Source organism: Stenella coeruleoalba, assembly GCF_951394435.1.
Source record: "Stenella coeruleoalba genome assembly, chromosome: 17".
Lineage (NCBI taxonomy): Eukaryota > Metazoa > Chordata > Mammalia > Artiodactyla > Delphinidae > Stenella > Stenella coeruleoalba.
Window position 1 is genome coordinate 2807528 of NC_137163.1, and position 27958 is coordinate 2835485.

The 27958-nt window shown below is 45.8% G+C and overlaps 1 protein-coding gene across 12 annotated transcripts in view; it reads left to right on the top strand.

Moving 5' to 3' along the window:
• Window positions 1-27958, top strand: part of PTK2 (protein tyrosine kinase 2) — a gene marked incomplete at its 3' end in the record, with an annotated part of 253282 nt that overhangs the window by 139571 nt on the left and 85753 nt on the right. For all 12 annotated transcript variants that reach the window (XM_079902116.1, XM_079902122.1, XM_079902124.1 and 9 more), the window contains 6 exons: window positions 5781-5921; window positions 6440-6517; window positions 12578-12685; window positions 14379-14496; window positions 19785-19815; window positions 23529-23581. In XM_079902116.1, the coding sequence (XP_079758242.1) occupies window positions 5781-5921; window positions 6440-6517; window positions 12578-12685; window positions 14379-14496; window positions 19785-19815; window positions 23529-23581 (529 nt within the window). The remainder of the gene's footprint in view (window positions 1-5780; window positions 5922-6439; window positions 6518-12577; window positions 12686-14378; window positions 14497-19784; window positions 19816-23528; window positions 23582-27958) is intronic.

Here is a 27958-nt window from a genome sequence, read left to right on the forward strand (position 1 = left end):
TAAAACAAATAATGTATATTTGGCTTCTTAAATAGCTTAATCAGTAGCTCATATCCTTATGCCAAAAATTTTTCACCTTCTATGTAAATTCTTTCAACTGATTGCCGTCAGACTCTTGTGGGTATGACTGACATAAACGTATACCCATAGGTATGTAACAGCTACAGTACAAATTAGGTTGTGTTCAGACAGTCTCCTCTTCAAAACTATTGCCAATGAAACTTCAACTAACAAGAAATTCACATCAGCTTCTTATTTGTCCCGGACTAGCCCTATGGAATGGCTAGACCAATTAGTATTTGCTTTTCCAAAGGCCATTTTGTTTTATATGCCTTTTTCCCTTCATATCTAGACTTCTAGAAGATCATTTGTAGTTAATGCTCACGTTGAAGTGTTGAAAGGTTACCTTGTATTTGATGGAACTTAAGCTATGATTGATTGATGGCAAAACAGGATTGGGGTATATGTGCCCGATTACTAAGGATAATTTACAGTATATTTAAATTTTCTGACTCTTTGATCTCAGTAGTGCCAGAGGCACATTTTTAAAAACACTGTACCAGCAAAACTAACAAGTCAATCCCAACCTGAGGGTAGTCTACAAAATTGACAGCTAGGCGATGGGGAGACATGAGTAAATGCAGTGTGGGGTCCTGGAGCAGTGAGAGGGCGTCAGTGGGCAAACTAGGGGCTCTGAGTAAAGTCCGCAGCTAGCGTGTACTCTTGTACCAACGTTGGTGTCTTAATTTTAACGGATATTCCAGTGTCGTGTGAGATGTTAACTTCCGGGGCAGGTGATGGGGGGAGGTGGGCACTGGGCGAAGGCCAGGAATTCCGTACTGTCTTTGCAGCTCTTCTGTAAATCTCAAATTACGTTGCAAATAAAATAGCCAAATTTCAACTTATTTGAGTATAATTCACAGTAGAAATCTAATTTCAGAACTAGAAATGTTGCAAGATCAATAGTTACCAGTTTTTTGAAGTTTCTGTACTTCAAGGTAATAGAATGGTTTCCTAGGGTCCTATCAGGAGCACTTAGTTTAGTCATTCCCATCCCTGTGGTTAGCACGGAAGTGCCTGGCTCAGCAGTCATTCAGCAGCCAGCTCCTGGCATCTGCTGTGTGCCAGGGAGAATGAAGCCTGGGGTCAGCACCGAAGTGGCCGTCTGGTCTGGGCTCCTGTAGGTAGGGTGGAAAAAAAGCACGCTTCAGACGTACACACGCACACACACACACACACACACACAATGGAATGTTACTTGGCCATAAAAAGAAGGAAATCTTGCCATTTGCAGCAATGTGGATGGGCCTTGAGGACATTGTGCTCAGTGAAATAAATCAGACAGAGACAAATACTGTGACCTCACTTATATGAAAAGAAAAAAAGCTCATGGATACAGAGAACAGGTTATGGTTGCTGGAGGCTGGAGTGGGTGAAATGGGTGCAGGGCCCAAAAGCTACAGACTCCGGCTATAAGCAGGTCCCAGGGCTGTGATGTGCAGCATGGTGACTGTACTTATTAACACTGTTTTGCATATTTGAAAGTTGCTAAGAGGGTCCGTCTTAAAAGTTCTCATCACAAGAAAAAGAAATGTGTCACTATGTGAGGTGATGGGTGTTAACTAGACTTGCTGTGGCGATCCTTTCACAGTATATACAAATACTGAATCATCATATTGTACACCTGGAACTAATACAACGTTATCCGTCAGTTATAGCTCAGTTAAAAACACACTTTGCATGCACTGTTAACGTATCTATGTTTAGCATTTGGTAGGTGGGGAGATAATTCCTCAGTTAATGTTTCTTAGCCTGTTACTCTTTTCTTGCATGTTTTCTTTAGCACTACATTATAACTTTTTCATCCAGGAAGCCCTCGGAGTCCATTGTTGCTAGCAGCATCTGATAAAGATTAGGTTGATTAATATGCAATTATTTTTGTTGTTCAGAGGCTGAATAGCAGCAATGTCCGACGATTCATCCTGGTCATACTGCCTCACTTTGAGTGGCTTTCTCTCTGTATATGAATTGGTTTAAGACTGACTAGCATTGATTGATAGATGCCTTGTTTCCTAAGTCTGGGCAAACACAAAGCTGATGTTGAAACCCTATAAACAGGGAAGTGTATTGATTAATATCAAGAGATTCTAAGGAGTCAGATTTTGTGGAATTTTTTTCCTTACTGAGAAAGGAGAAAGAACTGATGCTCTCTGAGGCATCCTTCTTAGAAACGAATCTGGGGCTCCTTTCAGATAGCGAGGGTTTTGTAGTTCCTGCCCAACACTGGTTGCTGCAGGCCGGAAATCTCAGTCCTCTTGGGTGGCCACATTGGAGTAGAGACCCCGAGAAAGCTCGGGCACTCACTCCCGGCCAGGTGCACCCGCTCTCGCTTGGCGGGGAGCCGGGGTGTGGCTCTGTGTCCTCAGGAAGCCAGCCCTGAATGGGCGCGCTCCCTCCTTCAGCTCCTGCGGCCGCTGCCCATGAGTGTGACTTCCTGTCTTAGCCGGGTGACGTGTAGGCCTCGGGAGGGGCCGGGCAGAGCAGCACGCGGAAAACTGACAGTCAGCTGGATGGCACAGAGGCGTGAACCTGTAGCTCAGGCTGTCTGTCTGCTAGCACTGCACAGTTACTATTTTCAAACCTATTTGCCCAGTTGCTCAGAAGTTTTCCGGCAGGTTGAATGGTCAGGTGCACAGTTTAGTTGACCCATTCCACAGGTGCTGGGGGTCAGGGGACCACAGTGAGGGAAGGAGACGCGGAATTGGAAGCGACTGTGCCATGGGGTCGGCAGGAGAATGAGAATCAGCAGGGACCATAAGGTGTTGCGTTTCATCTTTACATGTGCGCATATTTACCTGTTACGTGAGAGTTATTTCTACACACTTAACAAAGAACTAACTAACTACGTATAATGCTTACATCACAGATATTTCCATTTCCTTGTTTTTCACTAGTCTCTCTTCTACCAGAATTCTGTATCCCCGGGAGACCATCACAGAAATCAAAGCAAGAGTGGGGCTGCTGCGTGGGAAGCTTAGAGAGAAGAACATGGCTTTTGGAAAAGCACTTTGAGGACGTGGCAGTGCAGTGGGTTTTGAGAGGTGGGCGAAAGAGGTCAAGGTTGCCGCCTAGGTTTCTGTCTCTAAGCAGCTGGGAGATTTGCTGAGATGAGGAGGTCCAGGCCTGGAAGAAAGTCACAAGTTCTCTTGGTGGCATGCCAGCTTTCAGATGTCTGGGAGTTTCAGGTGGAAAGCTCAGGTGGGCACGTGCATATGTGTGGGTCTAATGCTCAAGAGGAGACGCAGAGAGTGTTTGCAAAGCCTGGAGTCAGAACAGCTGTTAAATGCCGTCTCAGCTGTGGCGAGAGTGGCCTTTTTCAGTCTCTGGGCTCGTGGCCAGAGCTTGGACGGCTCTTCCCCAAACCACGCGTCCCAGACTTTTCTTTTACAGAGTGTCCAAGGCCAACCACTCATGTTGTAGGTGACATCTGATAGTCAAGCCTTGCCCTTGAACCCATTTTGCTTCTCTTCACTTTAGTTCCTGTGATCTAAAACCATAACTGATTCTCTTCCAATTGCCTGTAGTTCCACACTTGGCTCACCTGTCAGAACCCCAGCCCTGGTTAAAACCAATGTTGGCCTACCAAGCAGGCTTTGGCCCGCACTTCTTTCCTGCGGCCACTGTATTTGTGGGAGTCATCAGGCCCCATGCCTGTAATCACGTCGGCTGGAGACCGTGAGGTTCTGACCCAGCCCTGCTGTCTCCTGAGCTCGGGTCTGTACCCAGCTTTATGCTCAGTGGTTCAGCTCGGGAGACTTGCGGATCTCAGGCACGTTCAGAATTAACGGGACTTGATCTTCCCGGAGCCCCGCCCCTTCTGTTTGCCCGCTTGTTCCACCCAAAGCTCGAGTTGTGTCGACTTCCCGCTTTCCCTGCCATCTCGAGCATCACCCAGGTGGCCATGCGTGCCCGGCGCCGGTCTTCCTGCTTCCATTCTCCCCCACACCTTCTCTGCAGGAGCAGAGCCAGCTTGTGAAATAAAAGTCACCAGCCCTAGGTTATCTAGGGCCCGCTCTCTGCCCCCCACCGCCTCGCACCCTGGTCTTCATCTCCAGTAACCGCAGCCCCTCTGGAACTGGATCCCACGCTGACCACTGCTCCTAGCGGTCCAGCTCACTCTGCCGTGTCCCAGATCCAGATATCCTTTGACCACACTGGCACCTTCAGGCCACTCCAGGCAGGCTGTCACTGCCCTGACCCACCAGAGTATGCCACCCCCTGCTGATTCACCTGCTCCCACTTCCCTGACTGCTGAGATTTGCAGGCCGCCATGGGATGAGGTCCTGTCCCTGCCCCTCCAGATCCCACCCTGGTCCTGTCTCCAGTCTCCTGGCTTTGCTTCCTGTCTGTGTGCATCTCACACCGAGGCTCAGGTGGCCCCTGGTATTCTCTAAGACCCTCCGCCGCCTTGCTTCTCCTGGTCTTGGCCATTTCAGTTCAGTGGTAACTCTTACCTCTCAGTACATCCTGTTGATTCTGTTTTCAAAACAAATCTGAAATCTGACTACTTCTCACTCCTTTCTGCTTCTGCACTTGTGCAGCAGTGCCTGGGTCCCATCACCTCTCGCCTGGATTATTTTGTTGGCATCTCACTGGATCTCTCCTGCTCCCTTCATACTGTTCCCAACGTAGCGGCCAGAGTATTCCTGCCAAAATCTATGTCGGATCACAGTATTCCTATTCCAGGCCGCCCCAGGGCTTTGCATCTCACCAGGGTGGACCCAGTTGCGTCCTGTGGCCTGCACCCTCTTGTACCCTTCCCCAGACCTCATCCATCACACATCCTTTGCCCGCTGGCCCCCTCAGGCCACACTCCTCTCTCTGACACACCATGGACTGTGGGCTCACCACCCTCTACCATCCAGATGCTCATGGTTTATAAATAGAAAACTCACATAAATGAAAAGTCACCCAGAGATCACCTGTGATCCCACTACACAGAGAAGAGAGGCATGGCTGGTTTGTCTTCACTGTGCGTTGGTGCGTGTGTGCCAGCCTGTGTGAGGCCCATATCCTGTGCTCTCCTTTTAAAGACTTCTACACTACAACAGATTGCCTTGTCTTATTTTTTCATGTAGCACTGTGATACAGATTTTCATGTCAGTAAATGGGATGTGCACAGCAGTCTTAGGACATCTGGGTAGCAGACACACTGCAGTGTGCATGGCCGGTTGTGGGGTACTCTACACGCTTCCGTGCTGAACCTCCTTGTTGCTGCGTCTTTGCACAGTTCTTTCATCATTCCTAAAGAATAATTTCTCAAAGGTTGTGGTTTTAAAGTTTTTGATTTCTTATTGCCAAATTGCCTTCAGAAAGGGTGTGTCAACTTCCCCTCCCAGGTTGGGATGTGTGAGTGCCTTTATGTCCCCTCCTTTGCCGACTTCAGGTCACATGCGAATATAGCCCTTATATTTTTAATGCCTAACTGTTTACCACATGTTCTAATAAGCCAATTATTGCTTTATCAATTTCTGTTTAAGAAATAAAGCTTGGTACTGCTGAACTGTATACTTTAGAATGGTTGCGATGGTGTATTTTATGTGTATTTTACTATGTTTTTTTAAATAAAAGAAACAAAGCTCTGATAAATACAACATTTGGTGAATGTAGGTGGTATTAAGTGGTGGCTGGACAAGAAATGTTCCTTGGTGTTGGCTGTTATTGCTGTGGTCTTTACTCATTGTTGGCTCTAAAAAGATGTTTGTAATTTTATCATGCAGGCCAAAACACTAAGAAAATTGATTCAACAAACATTTAGACAGTTTGCCAACCTTAATAGAGAAGAAAGTATTTTGAAATTCTTTGAGATCCTCTCCCCAGTGTACAGATTTGATAAAGAATGCTTCAAGTGTGCCCTTGGTGTAAGTATGGGGACTTGGAAATAGGGTGGGACTAGGTGTGATTTCTTTTGCTTTTTCTTATCCATGTATATCTAAATTTCTGATTGAAATCTAATTTGTCACATTTTTAACAACATGAGAATATTTTATCATTTTACAGTGGGAAAAATACAAAAAGAAAATGTGTCAACGTGAGACTAAAACCATCCTTTTTTAATAGCATGCCTAAGATTTTTTTTTTATTCCAGCCCAGCGATTCATTGATTAACTGTTCACTAAGGGCTAGTTTATCTATTCATATAATCTTCCCAAAGAAACCATTGGCTTGAGACCCACTGGAACGAGCGCAGTCTGTCTGTCTCTGCTTAGGCTCAGCAGATGCTGCACCGTGAAGTTGTAAATATTTTGTGTTATTTGGTTATAAAGATCAGTAGCAAGCTAGTGCAGCCCCCCTTTGGTCCTTTAATGTGTCCATGGTTCTTTATCTAAAATATCTTTTTCCTTCTGGTACCTTTGCCGTCACCCGTTTCACCTTCAAGTCAAGCTGGATTATTTCGGTGGAGCTGGCGATTGGCCCCGAAGAAGGGATCAGTTACCTCACAGACAAGGGCTGCAACGTAAGTGCGCTTTGGACAAGTCTTGGGAGCGGCCTGTGTGGAACACACCTCCTTTCGGACCTGATTGTGGACAAAGGGGAATCAAAATAAGGAAATGAGGATCCTCTTGGAAAAGACATCATTCTGCCATTAAAGCTTTCCGTTTCACAGCGTTTATTGCTCAAGGGAATAAGAGGAAGAGACAGCCTAGGTCGAAAGTTTTTGAAATTCTTTAGTCGGGAAGGAAGGGAATCACACAAATGGCACATATGTTGGTGAGATCTGAATGGGGTTGTTACAGTTCATCTGGAGAAGTTTTACATACTAATTTCTTCATTCACTTCTACATCTAATTTAAGTATATTTGTACTTGTATCATGTCCTTTGAAACAGCCTCTTCTGGCTCTTTCCAGGATCAAAAATATCACTAAGAAAAGGGCAGCCACCCCAATAGAGGATGTCCGAATAGTTAAGACGTAAGTGAAGCAACGTTCAGCCCCATAGTCATCAGATAAATGCACAGTGTGATACTGTTACACACCTACCAGAATGGCTGAGGTGAAAGAGATGAGTAATTCCAGGTGTTGGCAGGCATGTGCAACAGCTGGACGTTTCATACACTCTGTGAGGGTATAAAGTGGCACGACCTCTTCAGCAAGCTCTGTGACGTTATCTGTCTTCTCTTTGATTTGTAGTCTCTTGTATTCTCTTGCCAGGTTTTCTTTGTCCTTTCGCATTTAACCCGTGTGGAATTTTGTGTATGGTACAAGGTGGGCCTGCGGTGTGTCCGGAGGATGGGCTCTGGAGTGCGCAGCTGGGGTTCCCAGTGGGTCACCCTCATGCTGGCCGTGTGACTTTGAGTCCATTTCTTCACAGCTGGCTTGTGTTTCCTCGTCAGCAAAATGGCAATAATAATCACAACTACCTAAGGGGTGGTAGGAGAATGAAGTGGGTACTGAGTGTGCAGTGTTGAGATGAAGGCCTTGCACAGAGGAAGCACTTAGGGGATGCTGGCTGCTGTCATTGTCCCCTGTTGTCCTTCTTGTTGGTATCCCAGTGAGCAGCCAGCCGTGTCAGCACAGTAATCGTATCTTTCACCTATGAACTGAGTGTCTGCCATCTTTGTGATCTAGTTCTGGATCCTCTGTTCTGGTCCAAGGACACAGTTCTCTCTTTCTGTACTGCTTCCATCCAGATGGGACTGCTCTAGTGGGTGCTGCATCCCCGTGTCATCTTTTGTTTGTACACTCTCTGCATGGATCGTTTTTCTTTTGTACACTTTCCTGGCTGTTACTGGCTATTTAATCTTTCAAAACCAAATTTATAGAATTAGCAGAAAATTCTGTTGGGATTCCAACTTGTTTGTTAATTTGTGAAAGGAGATATTAGTTAGTTATCTGTCCAAGAATATCGTATGTCTTTCTATTTGTTCAGGACTTTTTTTTTTTTTTTAATTTACTTATTTATTTATTTATTTTTGGCTGCATTGGGTCTTCTTTGCTGCGTGCAGGCTTTCTCTAGTTGCGGTGAGCGGGGGCTACTCTTCATTGCAGTGTGCGGGTTTCTCATTGTGGTGGCTTGTCTTGTTGCGGAGCATGGGCTGTAGAGCTCAGACTCCGTAGTTGTGGCACACGGGCTTAGTTGCTCCACGGCATGTGGGATCTTCCTGGACCAGGGCTTGAACCCATGTCCCCTGCATTGGCACGGGTGGACTCTTAACTACTGTGCCACCAGAGAAGCCCGTTCAGGACTTCTTTTACATCCTTCAATAAGATGTCATAGTCTTTTTTGTATAGTTTTTTTTTATGCGGGTCTCTCACTGTTGTGGCTTCTCCCGTTGCAGAGCACAGGCTCCGGACGCGCAGGCTCAGCGGCCATGGCTCACGGGCCCAGCCGCTCCGCGGCATGTGGGATCTTCCCGGACTGGGCCACGAACCCGTGTCTCCTGCATGGGCAGGCAGACTCTCAACCACTGCGCCACCAGGGAAGCCCTCGTATAGATTTTTTGTATTAAGCTAATTCATAAGTATTATAGAGTTTTTGGCCTTATTGGGAAAATTTTTTTTGGCCATTTCCAATTTAAAATTCATACTGTGAGCATAGCAGAATATACTTGATTGTTTATCATATATTCAGCAACCTTGTTCATTTAATAAGTCATTTTTATTAGAATCTTAGATTTTATAGGTATATAATCATGTAATCAGCAAAAAAAAGGAATAGTTTTAACTTTTTTTCTCTAATCTGTGCAGTTCTTTCCTGTTCTCATATTCACAGGCACCTTGAAGATCATGTTTAAAAACGGGTGGTAGAGGATATCCCTATCTTGTTTTAGGTTTTAATTTATCACTTAAAAGTATGTCGGGCTTCCCTGGTGGCACAGTGGTTGAGAGTCCGCCTGCCAATGCAGGGGACATGGGTTCGTGCCCCAGTCCAGGAAGATCCCACATGCCGCAGAGCGGCTGGGCCCGTGAGCCATGGCCGCTGAGCCTGCGTGTCCGGAGCCTGTGCTCCGCAACGGGAGAGGCCACAACAGTGAGAGGCCCACATACCGCAAAAAAAAAAAAAAAAAAAAAATGTGTGTCATCATTCAGGATAATTTCTGATGTTGGGTTTTAGTAATGTATCTTTTAAAAGAAATACATTTATTTATTTGGTTGTGTGGGGTCTTAGTTGCAGCACATGGGCTCCTTAGTTGCAGCATGTGAACTCTTAGTTGCAGCATGCGTGTGGGATCTAGTTCCCTGACCAGGGATCGAACCCGAGCCCCCTGCATTGGGGGTGCAGAGTGTTATCCACTGCGCCACCAGTGAAGTCCCTTTAGTGAAGTATCTTTCATGTTTTTAAATTATGCCTTTCTTTGCTTAGCGTTTTTATTAGGAGTGGCTACTAAATTTAACTGAAGGCTTTTTCAGCCCTAATGATATGATCCTGGTGTTTTCTCTTTTAATTTGTTATTAGTGTATATTATCTTGATTAGCTGTGCTGATATTGAGCCATTTAATAGCTCCTACTGGTTATGCTATATTATTCTTTGGAAATAGTGATTTATTATATTTGCTAATATATAGAATTTTTGCAGCTATTTATAAGTGAAATCAGTCTGGTCTTTTTATTTTAGCTCTACGAGGACATGATATTAGAAGTTACACTAATTTTATCAGGCGAATTAGGGGGCTTTTCATCATTTTGTGGCCTGAGATATTTTAAGTCAAGGTAGAGTTGTGTGTTCTGTGAAGGCGGATAGAATCAATCTATGTAACCACATGGTGCCTTTTTCAATGGTGGGTGTTTAACCATTTTTTCAACCTCTCCAGTAGTAATAGATCTATTCAGGTTTTCCAGTTCTTGTGTCAGTTTTGGTAATTCATACTGTTAGCGAGCGTTCTCATCTGCTTTTCTACATTTTTAAATTGTTGCCATGGAGTTGCATCTCGTGCTACCCTTACGATCTTTCCAGTAACTTTATTTCTATATCCTTTCTCAGTCCTAAGCTTGTCTGTTTGGATTTGTCTCTTCTTTTCAGATTTGCAAAGGATTTATTTCAGCTGCTTTTGAAGGACAGGCTTAGCGGGTAGGGTTATAGCATTAATCTATTTGTCTTCATTAATTTCAGTATTTATCTTCACAGATTTCCTTTTCCTAATATCTTTTGCTTATTTTTATTCTTTTCTTCTGCTGTTCCCTTTAAGTACTTCTTTAAAATTTGTTCTTTTTATGTGGCCGACCTTGAGGGATAATGTCAGAATGAGGCAGAAAAACAATGGGTTAAAAGAAGGAATAAAAAATAAGTTAAATACAATAATTTCCATAACTCAACTTTCTTTTTGTGCTTTGGAAATTTTTTTAAATTGTAAGATGCCAGTAATGGGAATATTTTAATATAACCATTTACTGAAACTAATTGAGATATTTCTCATTTCATGTGTCACCACTGACTTAATGATATTTGGTTCCCAGTGTGTTAGGAGGAGCCTCAGGCCTCCTCTATGACAGTGTATGTACCTTGTGCCAGCAGCGCAAACGTCAGACTAGCATCGCCCTCGGTGATGTCCTTTTCCAAAATGGTGAGCAGCTCATAGTAACATTCCAAAGACAGGCAAGTGTAATATTCCCTGAAATACAGCTAAGTTGCATTCCTGGAAAATTCCATGCGGAGCATACTTTGTGTTTTAAAATAGATGAGGGTTCTAGAATCAGATTTTTCGCCAGCATGAATAAATACCAGGATATCTGAAAGCCATTCAGGACACAAGACAGTTTTTCACCATGTGGGAATTTCCTGCACATTATATGGCCTCTCACAGCCCTGGTCCTCATTCATGTTCCTCATTCTTTGGTCAGCTGAAAACTGACCAAAGGGAATGGCCCTGCCCCAGTGAGACCAGAGCACATCCCATCAAGACGAGGTCCTGGTGGGGAATTAGGTCAGAGAGGCAGGCAGAGGTCAGATCATGTGGGTGTTTGATTCCTTTGGGCTAGCATTGTACCGTTTTTACAGGGAACTTAATAGGACCAGATTTACATTTTAAAATACCTCCCTGGCTTCTGGGGGCTGTCTGTTTAGAGGACGAACACGGATGAAGGGACACTGGCTGGGAAACAATTTCAGGACGAATTCTGAGCACCGTGCAAGACAGTGGCTTGTACTGGAGTGGTGGCCGTGGGGATGGAGGGAAAACGCATGGATTCTGGGTGTTGGGAGCTGGGCTGGATGTGGGGTAAGGGAAGGAGGGGAGTCAGTAATCATGCCTTCATATTTCCACTCAGGAACCAGGTTGAATGGTGATGCTTTTGTTGAAGTGAGGAAGACTGGAGGGGGAAGGTGTTTTGGGGGGGGGGTCCCCGTGACTGTGCTGGGTGTGCCGTCAGTCTCTCCAGTGTCCACGCGAGGATGTCACGTAGGGAGTGGGATACTTGAGTCTGAGCTCAGGACTGGAGATGGTACTTGTGCCACAGGACTGGCTGGTGTTCACCGGGCAGGCCGTGCACAGCTGGTGAGAAGGACGGGGCCCAGCACAGACCCCTGTAGCACCTGAACGTTTGTGGGTTGAGTAGGGGAGAAGCCAGGAAATGGAAAGAGAGCCACGGAGGGAGGAGGAAAGCCCATGAGGGCAGAGGCCAAGAGAGGGCCAGGCGTGGGGGCCGTGCTGTGTGCTGCCCAGGGGATGGAGGACTGCCCGTGGGTATCCGTGCGGGGGGCCTGACAGCAGTGCCTGAGAGCAGTGCTGCAGAGACGCTTCCCTGTGAAGGGGCGTGGGGTAGGAGTCCCCTTCTGAACCGTAATTCCGGCTCAGTCCCAGTGGCATAATCTGTGCTGAGTGGGGCACTTGGCAGGGAGGGGCTGATACCTGTGATGTTCTAAGAGAAAGAGGTCCTAACGAGGCCGATTGTTTTGGATAAACCTATAGGAATCGTCTCACGCGAACCGGTCGTTGTCATGAAATGGTAGAGGATGAAAGACGGATGGGCATGTTTTGTCTGCATAAGAAAAAAGAGTTTACTCCTCTTGGGAAAATGAACAGTGTCTCTCTTGGCCTGTCTGTGTGGGAAGGGCCCTTTGGATACCCAGCGTCTCCCTAGCACTGTTACACTCTGGAACTTCAGAACGTTTCAGAGACTTGTTCTAGCTCAGGGTGCATTGAGAGTGGGAACAGGTCCCTCTCTCTGTGAGAAGTGGAGCAGAATGTTCCCTTAGGCCAAGAATTTCACACGGTTCCCCCCAGGCCAGAGGGTGAGTCAGGTCGGGGACTCCCTTCTTCCTTTCTCTGTCATGTGTCGTGTGGGACTGGTGACCACTTGTGCAGCTCCTGAGGATGGAGTGCCCCTCGGCCGTCAGGAGCACAGAGAGCAGACACATCCCTGACCGTGAAGTGAGCAGGTGGCCCTAGCAGGTCCATGACTGCTCCTCAGAGGGAGAATGGCCCCCCAGGCAACATGGACAGTTGGTTTCCTCAGACATCCCGTCTAGGGAGGTGTCCTCAGGAGGATGAGGTGGGCTTGGGACCGTGAGGACTGCACAGAATAGTTCACGTGAGTCTTGCATCTGTGGTCCAGAGCGTTTGCCTTTTCTTCCCAAAGCCCACACACCTGGCCGACTTCAATCAAGTGCAGACCATTCAGTATTCAAACAGCGAAGACAAGGACAGGAAAGGGACGCTGCAGCTGAAGATTGCAGGAGCGCCTGAGGTAAGGAGGGCTCACGTGCGTCACGATGGGAAGACGAAAATAAAGCGCTGTTGTAGAAATGATGATTGTTTCTGGTTGCAGGTGAAGTATTCGTGGGTCATCAGAATCACAGCTTTTTCTAATGTAATAAGCGTTACATTATGAATAATAATGATTAAATGCCCTCAAGAATAGAAAACAGGTTTAAAAATTAATGGAGCCTTATTGTGGAGATGCTGGGAGATTATCATGAATTACCAAGGAAATCAGCCTCTTAGAATTATAAATTCTGTAAACTATGTTACAGTGTTATTTCCCAGACTGTGCAGTATGTGACATTCTCTGGGGGGTAATAATTAGGAAAATAACCGCGGCAGCAGCTGGTACTTCGTGCCACATATGTCCCCACTGTCCGACACTTAACACAGAAGCCAAGGGCAACACACGGCATCCTCAGAACCCAGCGGAAGAGGCACTTTGAGATACTTTGGTTACCCCCAGTCTGTAGGTGAGGGAACCAAGCACAGGATGGTGGCCACGGTCCTAGTAGGCGGTAGACATGGAGTTCATCCCAGACAGTCTGGACCCGGAGCCTCTTCTTAATCAGCACGTGGTGTGGAAAGTAAAGGCAGGCCTGGCACGAGAAATGAACATTTGGCAAACACTGCATAAGGTGACCTTTCTGAAAGACGGGCAGAGAATACTCACATACCCAAGAGTCTGCACCACCTGGCGGCACACGCAGGCTTACTCGTGGGTGAAGCCCGTTCTGGGGGCTCACCTGGCCCCACTCGCACACCTGGGCTCTGCTGTGCTGCGGCCCCTGCGGGGATGGTTTGTTTTCGGTGCTCCTCACGCCTTCTTGCTCCTGCTGCCTTGGGATCGCGGCATTTCTAGGCTCCAGGCAGTGGATTCTCAGAACTAAACAAATGATACCATGAAATATTGAAACCGTATTGCAAATTGAAATTTCCTGAAAATATCTCAGTAATTTCTTGTTTGCACCATGATTTTCAGGCTGTCCTCCTTTCTGTTTGCTACCCTCAAATAACATTTAGGATACTGCAGGTGAGATAAGTTGTCCCTTTGGAAGGAGGTTATGTAGACTACATGAGTTAGGACATACTTGTGTTTGAAAGTAAAATACAGCTTTGATGATCTCCTGGATAACATTTAATGATAGGTTTTTAGGAAATTTATCATAATTGCATGTTTAACTTGAAAAGTGTGGTTTCTAAGCTCTGGAGCAGAACATGCTGTGCGTGCTCAAAATAATGACATTCCACTAATTTTCTTTAATGTCAGAAAAATTACGATGGATGGTTGATAAAACTTTACTCCACATTTTTCTCTAGTTTCTAAAATAAGCTCTACTCTAGCTTACTAATTTTCTAAATTCTTTTCTTAATTAGAGCGTGCCTAAGGGACCAGACATTCTGAAAGGAAGTGTTTTTTCACCTCTTTTTGTTCTAGAAAGGGAGTCTCGGTTTAAGTGATTTTTCTTTTTTTGCCTGGGTTTGCCTTCTGTCACATATTCTAGGAATAACATCCTTAAATATCAAACTTCCTTTTTCACTCAAACCTTATGACAGATCTTGTTTCGCTCCCACTCTGTGTTCAAGTGTATCTAGAGATCTGATGTCATAGTGCAGCTGTCCCTTTGATTACTGGAAAGAACAATAACAGCTCTCTCTGGGTCTTCTCCCCTGTCCAGCCTCTGACGGTGACAGCACCGTCCCTGACCATTGCCGAGAACATGGCCGACCTGATAGATGGGTACTGCCGGCTGGTGCACGGGGCCACGCAGTCTTTCATCATCAGGCCTCAGAAAGGTGAGCTCTCCTTCTGTTCCAGCGCTCCCTCTGAATCGTTAGCCGAGCTCACCCCACAGCCTGTAGTCCTTTTAGATTGCTCTGTGAAAGTGAAGAGTGGATGAATAATTCAGCCCAGTGGATCTGTATTCTTGCTTTCCTAGGGAAGTGATCCAGCTCACAGCCTAAGAGCTGGGTTTGGACAGAGCTTAAAGGAAACATTGTGTTTAGACCCTTTTGTTTTGAGCAACATACTTAATGTATTTTCTAGGTTACCATTAGCATTTTTAAATAAACTTTTGGGATTATGTTCTGGGTCTTTTTTTTTTTTAAGTCTCTTGTAACTCATGATAAATAAAGTCTCTTTCCTATTTTTTCTCATAGATCTCAAAAGCTTAGAGTAGTAGTTCTAAGCATGATGTGATGAACCTTAGAAACACGACTGTGTCTCTTTAGCCTTTCACAAGGCAGTAAGATGGGGTGTTTCAGAGGATTTGGATTGCTGAAATAAAGCAGGAAAAAACTGGACTTTGGAATTGTATTGACCTGTGGGTTCAAATCATGAGTGCATGCCGCCTGCAAAGTACTTAACTTTCTGTGCCTCAGTTCCGTCCCACAAGACACGAAGAGTGGTCCCTGTCTTGTGTAGTCGTGGGGGGACGGCCTCGTGTGTAGGTGGCTTGGGGCCGTTCTGGCACGTACAGCGTCAGAAACTTCAGTGTTGCTGTCATTGCAACGCTGCTGCTAGTTTCAGTGTGATCTTGACACACTGGATGAGCCTTGGCTTGGAGATTCCTCGTCCATAACGGAAGAATGGTACCTACTTTGTAGCGTGGTAGGGGGGTCCACAGTAGTCCCCATCAAGCAGGCAGCCAGCTCTGTGGCAGGTGGACACAGGATCCCTGCCAGCACTCCCCTCTGTGGGTAGGACGATCCCTGGAGGGAGTTGGGGACGACTGAGCAGTGAGCGAATGGGGAAGCGTATGTGGAGACACACAAGGGAAGCAGATGACAAAGCCCTGAGCCCCAAGTGTAGACACAGTAGAGGGCCCTGCCTGCCCAGCAGTCGAGTTCTCTGTGCTGACAGCAGGTGGAGGGCGTTGAGGGAGGGTGTGAAGCAGAGGTATCATTGGAAGCTTTGTTTAAAAGTTAGTGTCAGGGTGTTGTGCTCTGAAAACGGCATCTATAAAGCCATGAACCGAAAGGCCAGTAAGTGCATGGATTCCAGGGTGTGGCTAATCTAGCAAAATGTTTTCCCACTATGATCAGACCAATAAAGCCTCTCCATTTATTTTTTTCCTAAAATATAGTGTGTATTTGTCATAGCTTTTTTTATGTAATGAAGTTGCTTTTAGAAATATCTAAAGGCTACTCTCAGTTAAAATTTTTGCATCCATGAGCTTTGAGTTTTCATATTGTGCTTTAAATGGGGGTATGTACCTTGCAAACATTATTTAAATGTTTTGGGACAGTTGCTTCATATAAAGATAGTATTCTATGAAAAATGTTAAATGTGCCGTATCGCCTATCTTCTTTTTAGTGAATAATTTTTTAATTTCATCCTGATTTACCAAAATGTTCTTCATTAATTTGTTGGTACACAAAAAAATAACATTCAGACATTAGGCATTAAATGTTTGAAGCTTTAACATCTTCCTGTGTTGGTTTTTAAATGGCTTTTTTTCCCCTCTAGGGAGAAACATTTTGATATCAAATCTCATGAAATGAGATGCATTAAATTCTTCATTCATATGAAAACAGCATAAATGAAAATGCTTTTCATAAAAACCTAGTAGGGCATTGGTTGTTACCAATTTTATGTTGTCTTTATAGAATTAATTATTGAGTCTGATAATTTATTTACTTTATTCTAAATCACAGCATATGTACTTATTACGTGACTGTTTTATAATAGATACCTAAAGTGAGGTTATATTGCCTAATTGAAATAATATTTTAAGTCAGATGTTTTAATGGATTATAGTCAGAAATACGTGGACAAGAGCACATGTGCATTTTTTAATTTAGTTTTTTTTAAAATTTCAAATAAATGTGAAACATGTTTCCACAACTCTAATGTACCATTTTCCTGGTATGTACTTTAAGTAACGATTATGTACGTACCCATTTGTCCTCTCTAGACTATAAACTACTTAATGGTAAGGAGCCATGTACACGTTTGCGAGTGTTAACAGTTATAGTGACGTGTAGGTTCTACACCTGAGGTCTGATGTGCCCAGATGCACTTTGTTAACTCTGTGATCCACCATAATTGCTTTGAATTTAGAAAGTGCTTTTAAAGGTGGTATCATTGGGGCAGAAAACTAAGAGTCACAAGTCCGATGCCCTGAACCAGGTTCCAGCAGAGTCGCTGTGTGACCTTGGCCCTTATCGTGGGGCGTTATCTGACCTTTCCTTAAAGCAAGAAAGCTCAGTAGCAATTTTTCGATCTTAGTAAAATTCTCCTCAGAGGAAAGAATTGTGGGAATCAGGGTCATGATTTCATCGTTCTCAAGGAGGGTTTCTGTACGGAGGATGATGGTAAATACTGCACATTGTGAGGGTGGGGCTGCTCCCAAGCCTGACACAAAACCCGGAAGGCACAGAGAGCAAATCTGTCGAGTTCGTCAGTACATAAGTACAAAAGCGCTTCCACTAGTAAAAGAAACGCTTTTTAAAGCCGTGACACAGAAGGAGAAACATCTGTAATACATGCAATGAAGAATTAAAATCTCTTATTTTTCAAGTGTTCTTCTAGCTCATTGAATAAGAGGGTAAAAATGGGCACCTGTAGAAGAACGGACATATACTGTCCGGTAAGCTTATGGACACAGACAGTGACAGATAGCATTCTGTGTCTGTTAACCTGTTGTTAGATGGGTGGAAAGACGGTGATACCCATTCTTGGTGGGGCTGTTGCAAGGTGCCCTCCACACTCCACTGTGTCGGCATGAGTTGGGACAGTGCTTTCGGTTGCTCCTGGTACTGCCGGCCCCCCCTGGAAACAGCCGCGCAGGACCACTGATGCGGCGCCCCTGCTGCACTGTCTTCGGTAGCACAAAATGTGGAGCGACCCCGGTGTCTACGGGGGTGGAGCTAGTAGCTAATAAATAAGGGAGTGTGAGATGCCGTGCAGCTGTTTGAAAAGACGAGCTGGCCCGATTTCCGGGCTGAAACCTACATGCGCGTGTGTGTGCATAGCCCAACCTGTGTGTGTTTCTAAGCATACAAGGAGTCTGGGAGTCTGGAAAGTTAAATGTGGACAGTGAATACCCCTACGGAAGGTGGGATTGTATGTGAAGGTGGGGGGTGGGGGGCTTCAACTTGTCTACATTATAGACCTTTATGATTTAGATTTGTTACAGTGAATCTGTATTGATTATTTAATTAAAAACAATAGATAAAAATTTTTATTCAAAAATTAAAAGCCTCAGTTCTAAAAATGAAATAAAAATGTCGTTTAGTACAAAGATGCATCCTTAATCCTAAGGAACTTATGCTGAGAAATAAGAGGCCACGTGAATGCCATGAGAAAGCATATGTTACTAATTCAACTTATAAATTTAAAGCAGTGTCAACAGTTAGCTCCTAGCATTGGGCATTTTAGTTGGTGAGCGCTTAGGGATTTTTATAATGCTGCTGCTTATCGCGTCTGTTGCCATTTCTCTCAATGTTCTGCTACGTTCTTGTTTCCTGAAAATTGACTCTCTTACGCTCCTTCAGTTGTTAATCGCCTCATTTTCAGCCTTCTTCCTACTCCTGCCCAGCTTCTTATAAAGTCTGTATTAACCAAATAGTTCATAATCTGGTTCCTTTTTCTCTCCAAGGAAGTAGAAATTTCAACAGAGAGTAAAACAGCTAGAAATCACACTGACATGTCATTTGAAAGCCCATATGATTAATTGACAGTGTTGAGTGTGGGTAAGGTGGTGGTGGTAGCATCCATGGGGTAATAAACTAATGATAGGATTTTCCAGTTATTCTAAGTTTGGTCTTCATGGTATAACGTGGTTATTTTGCTTGAAATTTGGATGTCAGAAAGTCACAGTGAGGAAATTTGGATGAAGTTTCTGCAGTGTATTGGGTATTATGCAGTGGCTGTGAGTGCCGGGTCCTCTGCCAGTGTTGGGGGTGGCCTGTGGGCGGGTCAAGTCTGACCTTCTAAGTTGTCTGATACGTGGGAAGCGCTCTGCTAATGCAGCAGAAGCACAGGAAGGCCATCCAGAGCCACTTGTGTTCCAGGAAGGGCTCCTTTGAGGAGGTTGAGCTTGAATTGAGCTTTGAAAGATTGAGGGATGATGCTTCCACCAGAAGGCAGAGAATCTTTCAAGAGATGGAGTGTATGAAGGCATCACGCTGTGTTCAGGGCCATACGGGACCGGGACCGGGGGATAGGAGGAGGGACAGGAGACCTGGACAAGGGTACTCCGTGGCCTGGGGAGCGAGGGGACTGGTGGGATGGGTTTACCACCAGATTCATCCAGATAAAAGAGATTAAACCAGGGGGCTCCATGCTTCCTGGTTCACTAATGAAGGGGGAGGGAGCACATCTCCCCAGCCACTGAGCAGAGCTTCCCTGTGATGCGCTGGCCAGAGCCCAACCGTGACGGGGGAGTCTGCCACCGTCATGGGGGCCTCAGCACCTCCCGAAGTCGAGTCCACAGGACACTTCAGGCCACGCCTCTGAGGCTGCTGGGCCCCTTGGCTGCCCCTGTTCCTCCAGGAACACAACCTGTGGGTTTGTTTCCTTTGGATTTCTGTGTGTCCTGCACAGGTTTGTTTTTTGTTTTTTAAAGAAGATGTTGGGGGTAGGAGTTTATTAATTTATTTATTTTTGCTGTGTTGGGTCTTCGTTTCTGTGCGAGGGCTTTCTCTAGTTGTGGCAAGCGGGGCCACTCTTCGTCGCGGTGCGTGGGCCTCTCTTGTTGCGGAGCACAGTCCTGCACAGGTTTTGGTGTTGCCGCAGGACGTTCGGTCTTTGGTAAAGAATGTTGGCTTTGATTATGAGAAAATCTTCATCTTCTAGAGTCTCCTGGGAAGAATATCTTTCATCAGTTTATCCCTTAGCATTTGGTTTTGATTGGCAATACCTTTTATATAGTCTGCACCTGCAGGCAGTGTGTATTTGTCACAAATACTAAAAATAAAGCCATGGAAACCTAAGATAGATAGGCAGTATGCCAACCTCATTTTAAAGTGTTATTGCTAAAATTCTGAAATAAGACTCATCTTCTTTCTCTGATTTCTATACATAATCTTTTCAAAAGGAAAGAAGGAATCTCATCTCTCTCTTTCTGTTTTTTCCCCAGAAGGTGAACGGGCTTTGCCATCGATACCAAAGTAAGTACTGCTTTGTGTGTCTTGTGATTCCTGTGCATTAGAAACTGGGAGGAACTCACTATGCTTTACTATCCATTTGCCTGAGTAATCAAATTTCTACGTATATGATTAGGAAACTAGAAAACAGATGTTTCCAGAAAGAAATCAAATCAATCTTAAATCATGTAGTTAGGTTTAATCAAAAGTGTACAATGAATTTTCCCTTTAAGTTCAGCAGGGAGCTCAAGAATAGCAGTGAGATCGTATGAGGGAGGTCTGTTGTCAAACAGTCACTTTATAGTTAGTGACAATATTTATAAGAACCTGAAAATAGATACATTCTGGCTATTTTACAAGTGAGAAAATTAAAGATATGTAATTTATGTTAATTTTTAAATTTGTTTATGTCATGAATTTCATAGTAGATGTTTCAATCTGTACAAGGAAAAGAATGCCAAAGCTTCTCTGTTCTCAGCCATTGTGCTAGGAATTGGGGACCAAGTGAAAGTTACAATCTAGACATTCAGATATACAGGTAAATAAACAATTACAGCTGTGTGCTGAGCATTCAGAGAGAGATTTGAAGAGAACCCTAGGCACCTGCAGAGAATACAGCACCTGAGACGCCACTGCATATAGGGACAGAGAGGGTGAAACCTGGGCGTCACCTCTGTTCTGTCACTCTCTCTCCTCTATCACCGGTCTGCCGCCAGTTCCTTCCTTTCTGCTTCCTAACTATCAGATCCATCCACTTGACATTCCCACCATCCCTCCCCGGTTTTTAGCTGTTATCACCTGTCTGGGCTCCTCCAGTAGACTCCTGTGTCGAGGTCCCCAAGACTGCCCCATTCAGTGATTCTCTAGAAAGAACTCCCAGGACTCAGCACGTAACCGTACTCTCAGCTGTGAGGTATGGCTGCCAGGGAACGCAGAGCAAAACTGGCCAGACCGAGAGCAATGGCATGAAGTCCCGAGGGAGCCAGGGGCAGGCTCCCAAGAGCCCTCTCTCAGGGACTCAGGTACGGCGCACCTGATCCTCGGGAATGAGTTGTGATGCCGTGGAGTGTTGTATACCAGGGAAGCTAGTTAGAGACTCGGTGCCCCAGCTTTTATGGGGGCCTGGTCACGTATGCACACTTCGCTTGGCGTGTACCCAAATTCCAGACTCCCAGAAGGAAGGCAAGAGTTCAGCACGAACCATATTACTTGTACAAACAGTCTAAGGACAGTGAACCACACTTACTAGTTAGGGGTTGGTGGGAGCCCTCCTAAACACCAGCCAAGGGCCCAGCTCAAAGGACAGCAGCCTCAGGTCTTCTGGGTTCCCATTTTCCTGCACTCCTCCTACCCATCTTTGCCTGTCCCATGTTGCCTACCGTCCCGTCCATTCTCTACAACAGCAGAAGGGACCTTTCCTCTCGAACCCCTTGCGTGACCGCTGCTGCTCTTAGAGTCAGGCCCACATCCTTCAGCCAGCCGGCGGGAGGCTGCACGACGGTCCCTGCCGGCTCCTCCAGCCTCACCTCCCGTTCCTCGTGCTCACTCTTCATTCACATTGAACTGCCTTCAGTTCCTGGAGTCCTTCCTTCCCTCCGGCCTTGTCCTCAGCAGGGGCCTGCTCAAATCTTATCCTGCATCCCTGCCTCTGGAAACCTCCCACCACCCCAGTCCCAGGAGCAGCCCTGTGTGTTTTCCTGTAACTTATCTCACATTAAATAGTTACCTCTCTGCTGCTCACACCCTGTGGCCTCGTTGACGGCCAGGGTCACGTGACGTGGTAGACCCAACCCTGGGCCGTATCTGGCACACAGGAGGTACACAGCAGCTGGGCAGGCGAGTGGAGGGGTGGGCGAGACCAGCTTTCTCTTAGCTTTTAGGCCTTGTGTTTCACAAACTCAACAGTATTTAATAGATATTTGTTAATGTCCCATATCAGGCAAGGAACTAATGCTCAGAGTATCTTCAATTGTGGGAAGTCTTAAGAGGTGACTTTGAGGATCAAAACACACTGGAATCATAAACACAGATAAAAAAGTCAGGAAGGAGGGAGTCGGTTAGAAGTGCTAGCAAATCCTAGAAAAACTGAACAAATAAAGCAAACTTTAAAAGAGCAGAATTTCCACAAATCATAGAGCAGCAGACCTGTTACTGCCACTGATCAGAGAAGTGCAGATATCCCTGCAGTTGTAAGTTGGTTTGAAGTAGCATCCCAACCCGCAGCCCAGGAAGACCCTGGTGTCCTATCAGCAGGATACAGGGGCAGATGATGTAACCTGCTTATTATGAATGTGTGCACCTGGGACCTCCTGATAAATGTAGTTCAGAGATGGTGAGAATAAGTCGTGGAGCTGCAATAGAAGAGGAACTGGTGATTTGTTAGAAAACAACTTTGGTTAAACTTTTATAATAAAGATACCATTTCACATATTTAGAGAATTCCATAAAAGGAACTCAGGGCTATGGCTTTGTGCTGTAACCCTTAGTTATAGAGGTTATGCAGTTGCATATTGAATATTGCTAGTTCTCAATGCGGATATACTATTTTAAGCTCCAGTATTACCTAATATAAATTCTATATACTAGGAAAAATTCTTATTTAGTACTTCTAGAGTAAAGGCTTATGTAGCAGGAGAAGTTTTCTTTTATAAAAAGAGCAAAGTGACTTTGACATCTAAAGACTATAGGGTTCTGGGCTTCCCTGGTGGCACAGTGGTTAAGAATCCGCCTGCCAATGCAGGCGACATGGGTTGGAGCCCCGGTCCGGGAAGATCCCACATGCCGCGGAACACTTAAGCCCATGCGCCACAACTACTGAGCCTGTGCTCTAGAGCCCACGAGCCACAACTACTGAGCCCACGTGCCACAACTACTGAAGCCCACACACCTAGAGCCCGTGCTGCACAATAAAAGAAGCCACCACAATGAGAAGCCTGTGCACCGCAGCAAAGAGTAGCCCCTGCTCACCGCAACTAGAGAAAGCTGTGCACAGCAACGAAAAACCAAAGCAGCCAAAAATAAATAAATTGATTTTAAAATAAATAAATTAATTAAAGAAATGCAACAAAAATATTTTAAAAAATAAATAAAGACTATAGGGTTCCTTTTTTCTCTGCTTTACGCTTTTCCAAAAATTTTAAACTGAACTATACTTGGATTTTTTTAAAATGTCACTGAAACCTTTGGCCAAAATGTTATTTTATGTGGGTGTGTATGTAAAACACTAACGTTGTCGAGCCGTTTCATGAAACAAATAACCGGATGCGTTAAGCTTACCTTGTCTCGGTCTGTAAATAATAACACTGTATGTCCACGTGCTGCCTGCTCTTGGACATGCTCGAAAGTGAAGCAGAGCCAGTCGTGGAGCAGTGTCTCACATTCGCATCTCAGTCCCAGGCATCGTTCCTTCTGTGGTGTAACTTCGGCCACTCCCTTGCAGTCCAGCATCTAAATTAAAGTTAATCTAAGCCGTGTACACCACATTCAGTCATGTTATAGTTCAGCGTTCCTTCACTTCTCTGTCTTAATTTCTGGTCTTTAAAACATTAAGGCAGTCTGGTGACTTTAAGGGCCTCAGGTGGTAGAATCCAGTGTTTTACAAAATCACCCCTCTAGACTGTGCAGTGTCCCTGGGAAATGGCACAGTCGTCCTGATTCTGGGCAGCTCACGGTTTGAATGAATGCTGGCGGTGTGGTCTGAAGAGCATGGCACTCACGGCTTTGCACCTCTGTTCCAGGCTGGCCAACAGCGAGAAGCAGGGCGTTCGGACCCACGCCGTCTCTGTGTCAGGTAAGAGGCCACACGGGCGTCAGGCAGAGGGGCCCACCACGGTGGTAGGAAATCGCCATGTGTTAGACATCTGCTCATTTTTATTAGGATTACTTCTTTTTAGAATAGCTTACAAAAATTAAACATTAAAATTGTTAATAATTTTAAAAATTTGCATAATTTTACCATCATGAAATAGGTTTAAATATAGCTCACTGATTTTTTTAATATGAGACATACGTGTATAATACTAGATTACTCACAGGATTGTATAGAATTCCAAGTTATTTTTCAGTTTTAATTCCATGTTAATTGTATTTAGAGTGAAAATTTTTACTTTTGAAACTGCAACTATAACTTATCTTTGTAATGCAGCAGAAATTAACATAATATACTTTGTATATTTATTATTTTTTGAAGTTCAGGAAATGTGAAACTTTTTTAAACAGCTTTTGTCTTTAACAATTAACATAAAACAGTGTTTGAATATTGTTTTTTTAAAAATATAGTTAAGATGTTGACATAAGCATTATCTTAACTATTTGCTGGTGTGATGAGTGTGGTGTGCTTTCCTTGGTATGTTTTCAAAGTACATGTGCCTTTTTTCCCCATTTAAAAATGTGAAAAATAGAGGAAAGGTGGGGAAAAAGCAAAAAGCATCTTCTGTGGACCCAGGTGTGGTATCTTAAAATATTGATACATATACTATACGTGTATATTTATACATGTATGTGTATACATGTATATCCATACACACACATATATGTTCTTATGTGTGTCACATTTCTAAAATATAGCTTCCTAAAACTCTAGTATCTGACAGTCTGACTTAGAAGAAATCTAATTCCTGTTAGTTTAATTTACCTTGAGTTAATTTTTACCTAAAATTTAGTTTTGTGCTTTTGCCTCGTTGATGACTGAATTATTTTCTAGTGTTCCAGTGTACAAATAGAATGGCTTATTTTTTTTTGTTGTCCTCAAACTTCTCACAGCCCCCTTCTCAAGAAATATCTGTGCTTGTATCCATACGCTTAGCAAAGATGCTCCAGTGATAAACCGCGTGGGGCAGGTGTGTGTGGGCCGGAGCACTGCGGCGCAGGAAACTGATCCCTTCCTGCTGGGGGAGAGTGGTGATAAGGCTGGAGCTGGTACTGCTGGGCAGTGCCAGATGCCCGGCGGGCTGCAGGGTTGCCTCTCCGAACCCACCGGGCTGGGCTCTCCGAACCCCCGCGGTGACACGGGGCCGCCAAGCGCGCTCATGTCCCGTCTGTGGCGGGGCAGGAGGTGGAGCAGGCAGAGAGCAGGCCCTCTGGCGGGGCGAGAGGGGCCACCCCGTGCCGGAGCGGCGAGGTGGTGAAGGACCCTGTCAGTCGCTAGGCATCAAAGGCTGTTCTGTGGCGTGTTCCATGGAAGAGGCGAGATTGAGCCAGCTTTGAGCAATTCGTAAGTGCTCTGGCCCTCTCCTTGCCAGACGGGAAGTAGGCTTGGGAGTGAGGCCCGGGAGGCACTGGTGGCCCTCACCACCATGGCTGCCGCACGCGTGCTTCACAGCTGCTCCGCGAGATGCAGAGCTGACGCGCCCTGTTGTGCGCATCGTGACTCCAGCTAGTGATGAAAACACAGCAGGCCTCGCAGAAGCTTCAGGTCTTGTTCCTTCCATTTCCTGGCGTCTTCAGAGGAGGTTTTTCACAGCTGCTCCTCACAGCACCTGCCGGTATCACCTCTCCCGGCCAACCCCTCCTTTCTGAGTCCGCCTTCCTTGCTTCTCCCTGGTTATCCCTTGGCTAGAAGTTCATGCTTCTGCCCCTTCTCCACAGTAGCTGCCTGATGGCTACCACCTTTACTGAATTTAAATAGGCACTTCCCTGGGCAGGAGCTCCAGGAATGACTCACAGTCCGTCAGAGAAGTTTCGGCCCCTCAGCTCAGCCCCCAGAGGCCTCCCGTGGTCTGTGCACGGCCTGCCTTGCCAGCCGTCCCCCACATTGCTCTTCAGCCAAACGAAGTCGGGCGTCCAGCCCTCCGCCCCGCCTCCTTCCCTCTGTCCTTCTGCTTGAGCTGCTCCACCGTCCGGCACGTCCTTTCCATTGTCACTTGTCAAGGGCTTCCGTTCTTTAGAGTCAGTGATGCTGTTTCACACGTGACCACCGCTTTGGTGGTTCACCGAGACAGGCCAGGAAGAACTCTCCGCGTCTTGTGGATATTCCGTGACGGGCCTGACTTCCTAGATTCCTGTTGCCCCTTCGTCAGCCCGCCTGTGGCTTGCTCCCTTTTGTGGAAGTGGACTCACAGTGTGCTTTATTTGTGTCTTCCACAAAGACTAGAGAAGAACATCTCAGCAGCCTGGCCAGCCAGGAGCTGTGTCTTGCACGTCGCCCAGAAGTTATCAGGTTGACACCAAGAAAGCCGGTACTGTTGCTAAACCCCGGGGTTTTTCCTTACCTAGCAGCCTGGAAACCCGGCACCGCGTGGCTGTGGCACTGACACTGAGGGGAGACCACCCCCACCCCCACCCCGGACCCTGCAGAGCGCCGCGTCTGTCCCCCGCTGCAAGCTGATCTGTCTCCAGGCTGGTGGGCGATGGCTGAGGTTCAGTCTGTGTGCCGGCCGTGACGACTTGTTTTTCTGTCAGGGTCCATCTCGTTTGGCCCCAGCAAACCCTGCAAGGTGGATACTACTCCAGTTTTACGTTTCCCGTTTTACGGTAATTCCGTCCACAGATACATCTGAGTCCCTGCTGCGTGCCAGGCACTGTTCCAGATGCTGGGGTGCGATAGTGAACAAAGCCAGGCCCTCCCCTTGTGGAGCTGACGTTCTGTGGAGGAGACAGATGGCCGCTGAGTTAAAATAAAGCCGGCAAATGGAGAGCGAGGGGTGGGACTGTTTAAAGCTGGGGTCAAGAGGAGTCTCTCTGAGCAGGTGACTGAACGCACACAGTGCGCAACAGCGAGCGCTGAAGCAGGGACTTGGCAAACCCAGTGCCAGCCAGAGTGGCAGACAGCAGGGCAGGCGAGGTCACACACAGCTAAGAGGGGACGGGTCTCTATTAGGTTCTCAGCGTGCTGTGCACAGCATTAGGTATTATCTCGTTAATCCCTACGACGATCTCACGAGGTCTTTGTCGTCTCCCCATTTCACAGATAGGAGGAAAGAAATTCAGAAAGGTGAACACACTTGTTCAGTGTCACACAACTTGGAAATAATGGAGCTAGGATTGAACTCAGGTCATTATTGTCCTCTAGGCTATATTGCCTTTCAATAGCAATGTAAGGAAGGTTACCCCAGGTACAGATGAAGAATCACTTCGGAAGATGGAGAAAGTGGGACTTGTCTGATTCCCCTATTTACATTCATAACTGAAAAGTTCTTACCTGATCTTCAAGGCTGGCTTCAGATGCCGCCACCTCCTGGAAGCCTTCCCTGGCTACTCCAGGACTCTTCTTCCTCGGAGTTCTCTAGCCCACCATGTGTCTCACTATTGTGGATAGTCTTTAAATAGATGTAATGATTTTAGAAACCTTCTTGTCCACTAGACCCTGACCCCATCATAGGCAAAGACGTGTTTTATTTGTCGTTTATTGTCTGGGACATAGTGCTTAGTGATTGTCTTTAAATGAATTGGATGCCCGAGCAAGGTACGGGGAGGTGCTGGGCCTTGGAGGAATGCACTCCACGCGTGGAAACAGGAGGAGGAAAGGCAGGGACCCCCCCAGAGCAAGCAGTGACCTTGAGAGTTGCTGGACTCTCAGACGCTTGCTGTGAGCTGGTCACTGTGAACTGTTCTGGACGCACTCCTAGGTGGTTTTGGGTAAGGGGCATGGAGGCCAGCAAGCAGGAAGAATGGGGGTCTAGATGCCTTCAGACAGTTCTCAGCTCATGATGACGGGGTACCAGGCCCTCCTTCCAATCTCATTGTAGGAGGAAATGTAGTTATCAGATCATCTCCAGTAGGGGCACAGTTACAGTTGATGTTGAATACATGCAGAGTTTATCTCTGAAACCTAGACGAAATTTCTCTATAAAAATAAGTATAAGGTTAACAGATTTACAAAAATATCTAGCAGAATAGCGCATTTCCTTGGGCACATTTCTCTGAGGGCCTAGAGTAATTTTTTTTTAGCCTCAGTGCAAGTTTTTAGGAAACGTGTAAGCACACGTTCTGGAGCTCAGTTAGAACTATAGTGGAGAGGCCGTTGCTTGTACTACAGACAAGGGGTCTGTAAGTGGTCAGAGAGAGGGGTGCCAGGATCGGGGCGGGGGGGGGGAGGCGTGCTTGAGCCACGTTCGTGTGGGTGAAGATACCCCAGGAATATAGGTATTTCTGAGGAAAATCAATGAATAAAGCTGAATTTTAAATATTTCAAAGGTTTAAACTTTGGTTTCTGTGTGGTTGGTTTTTG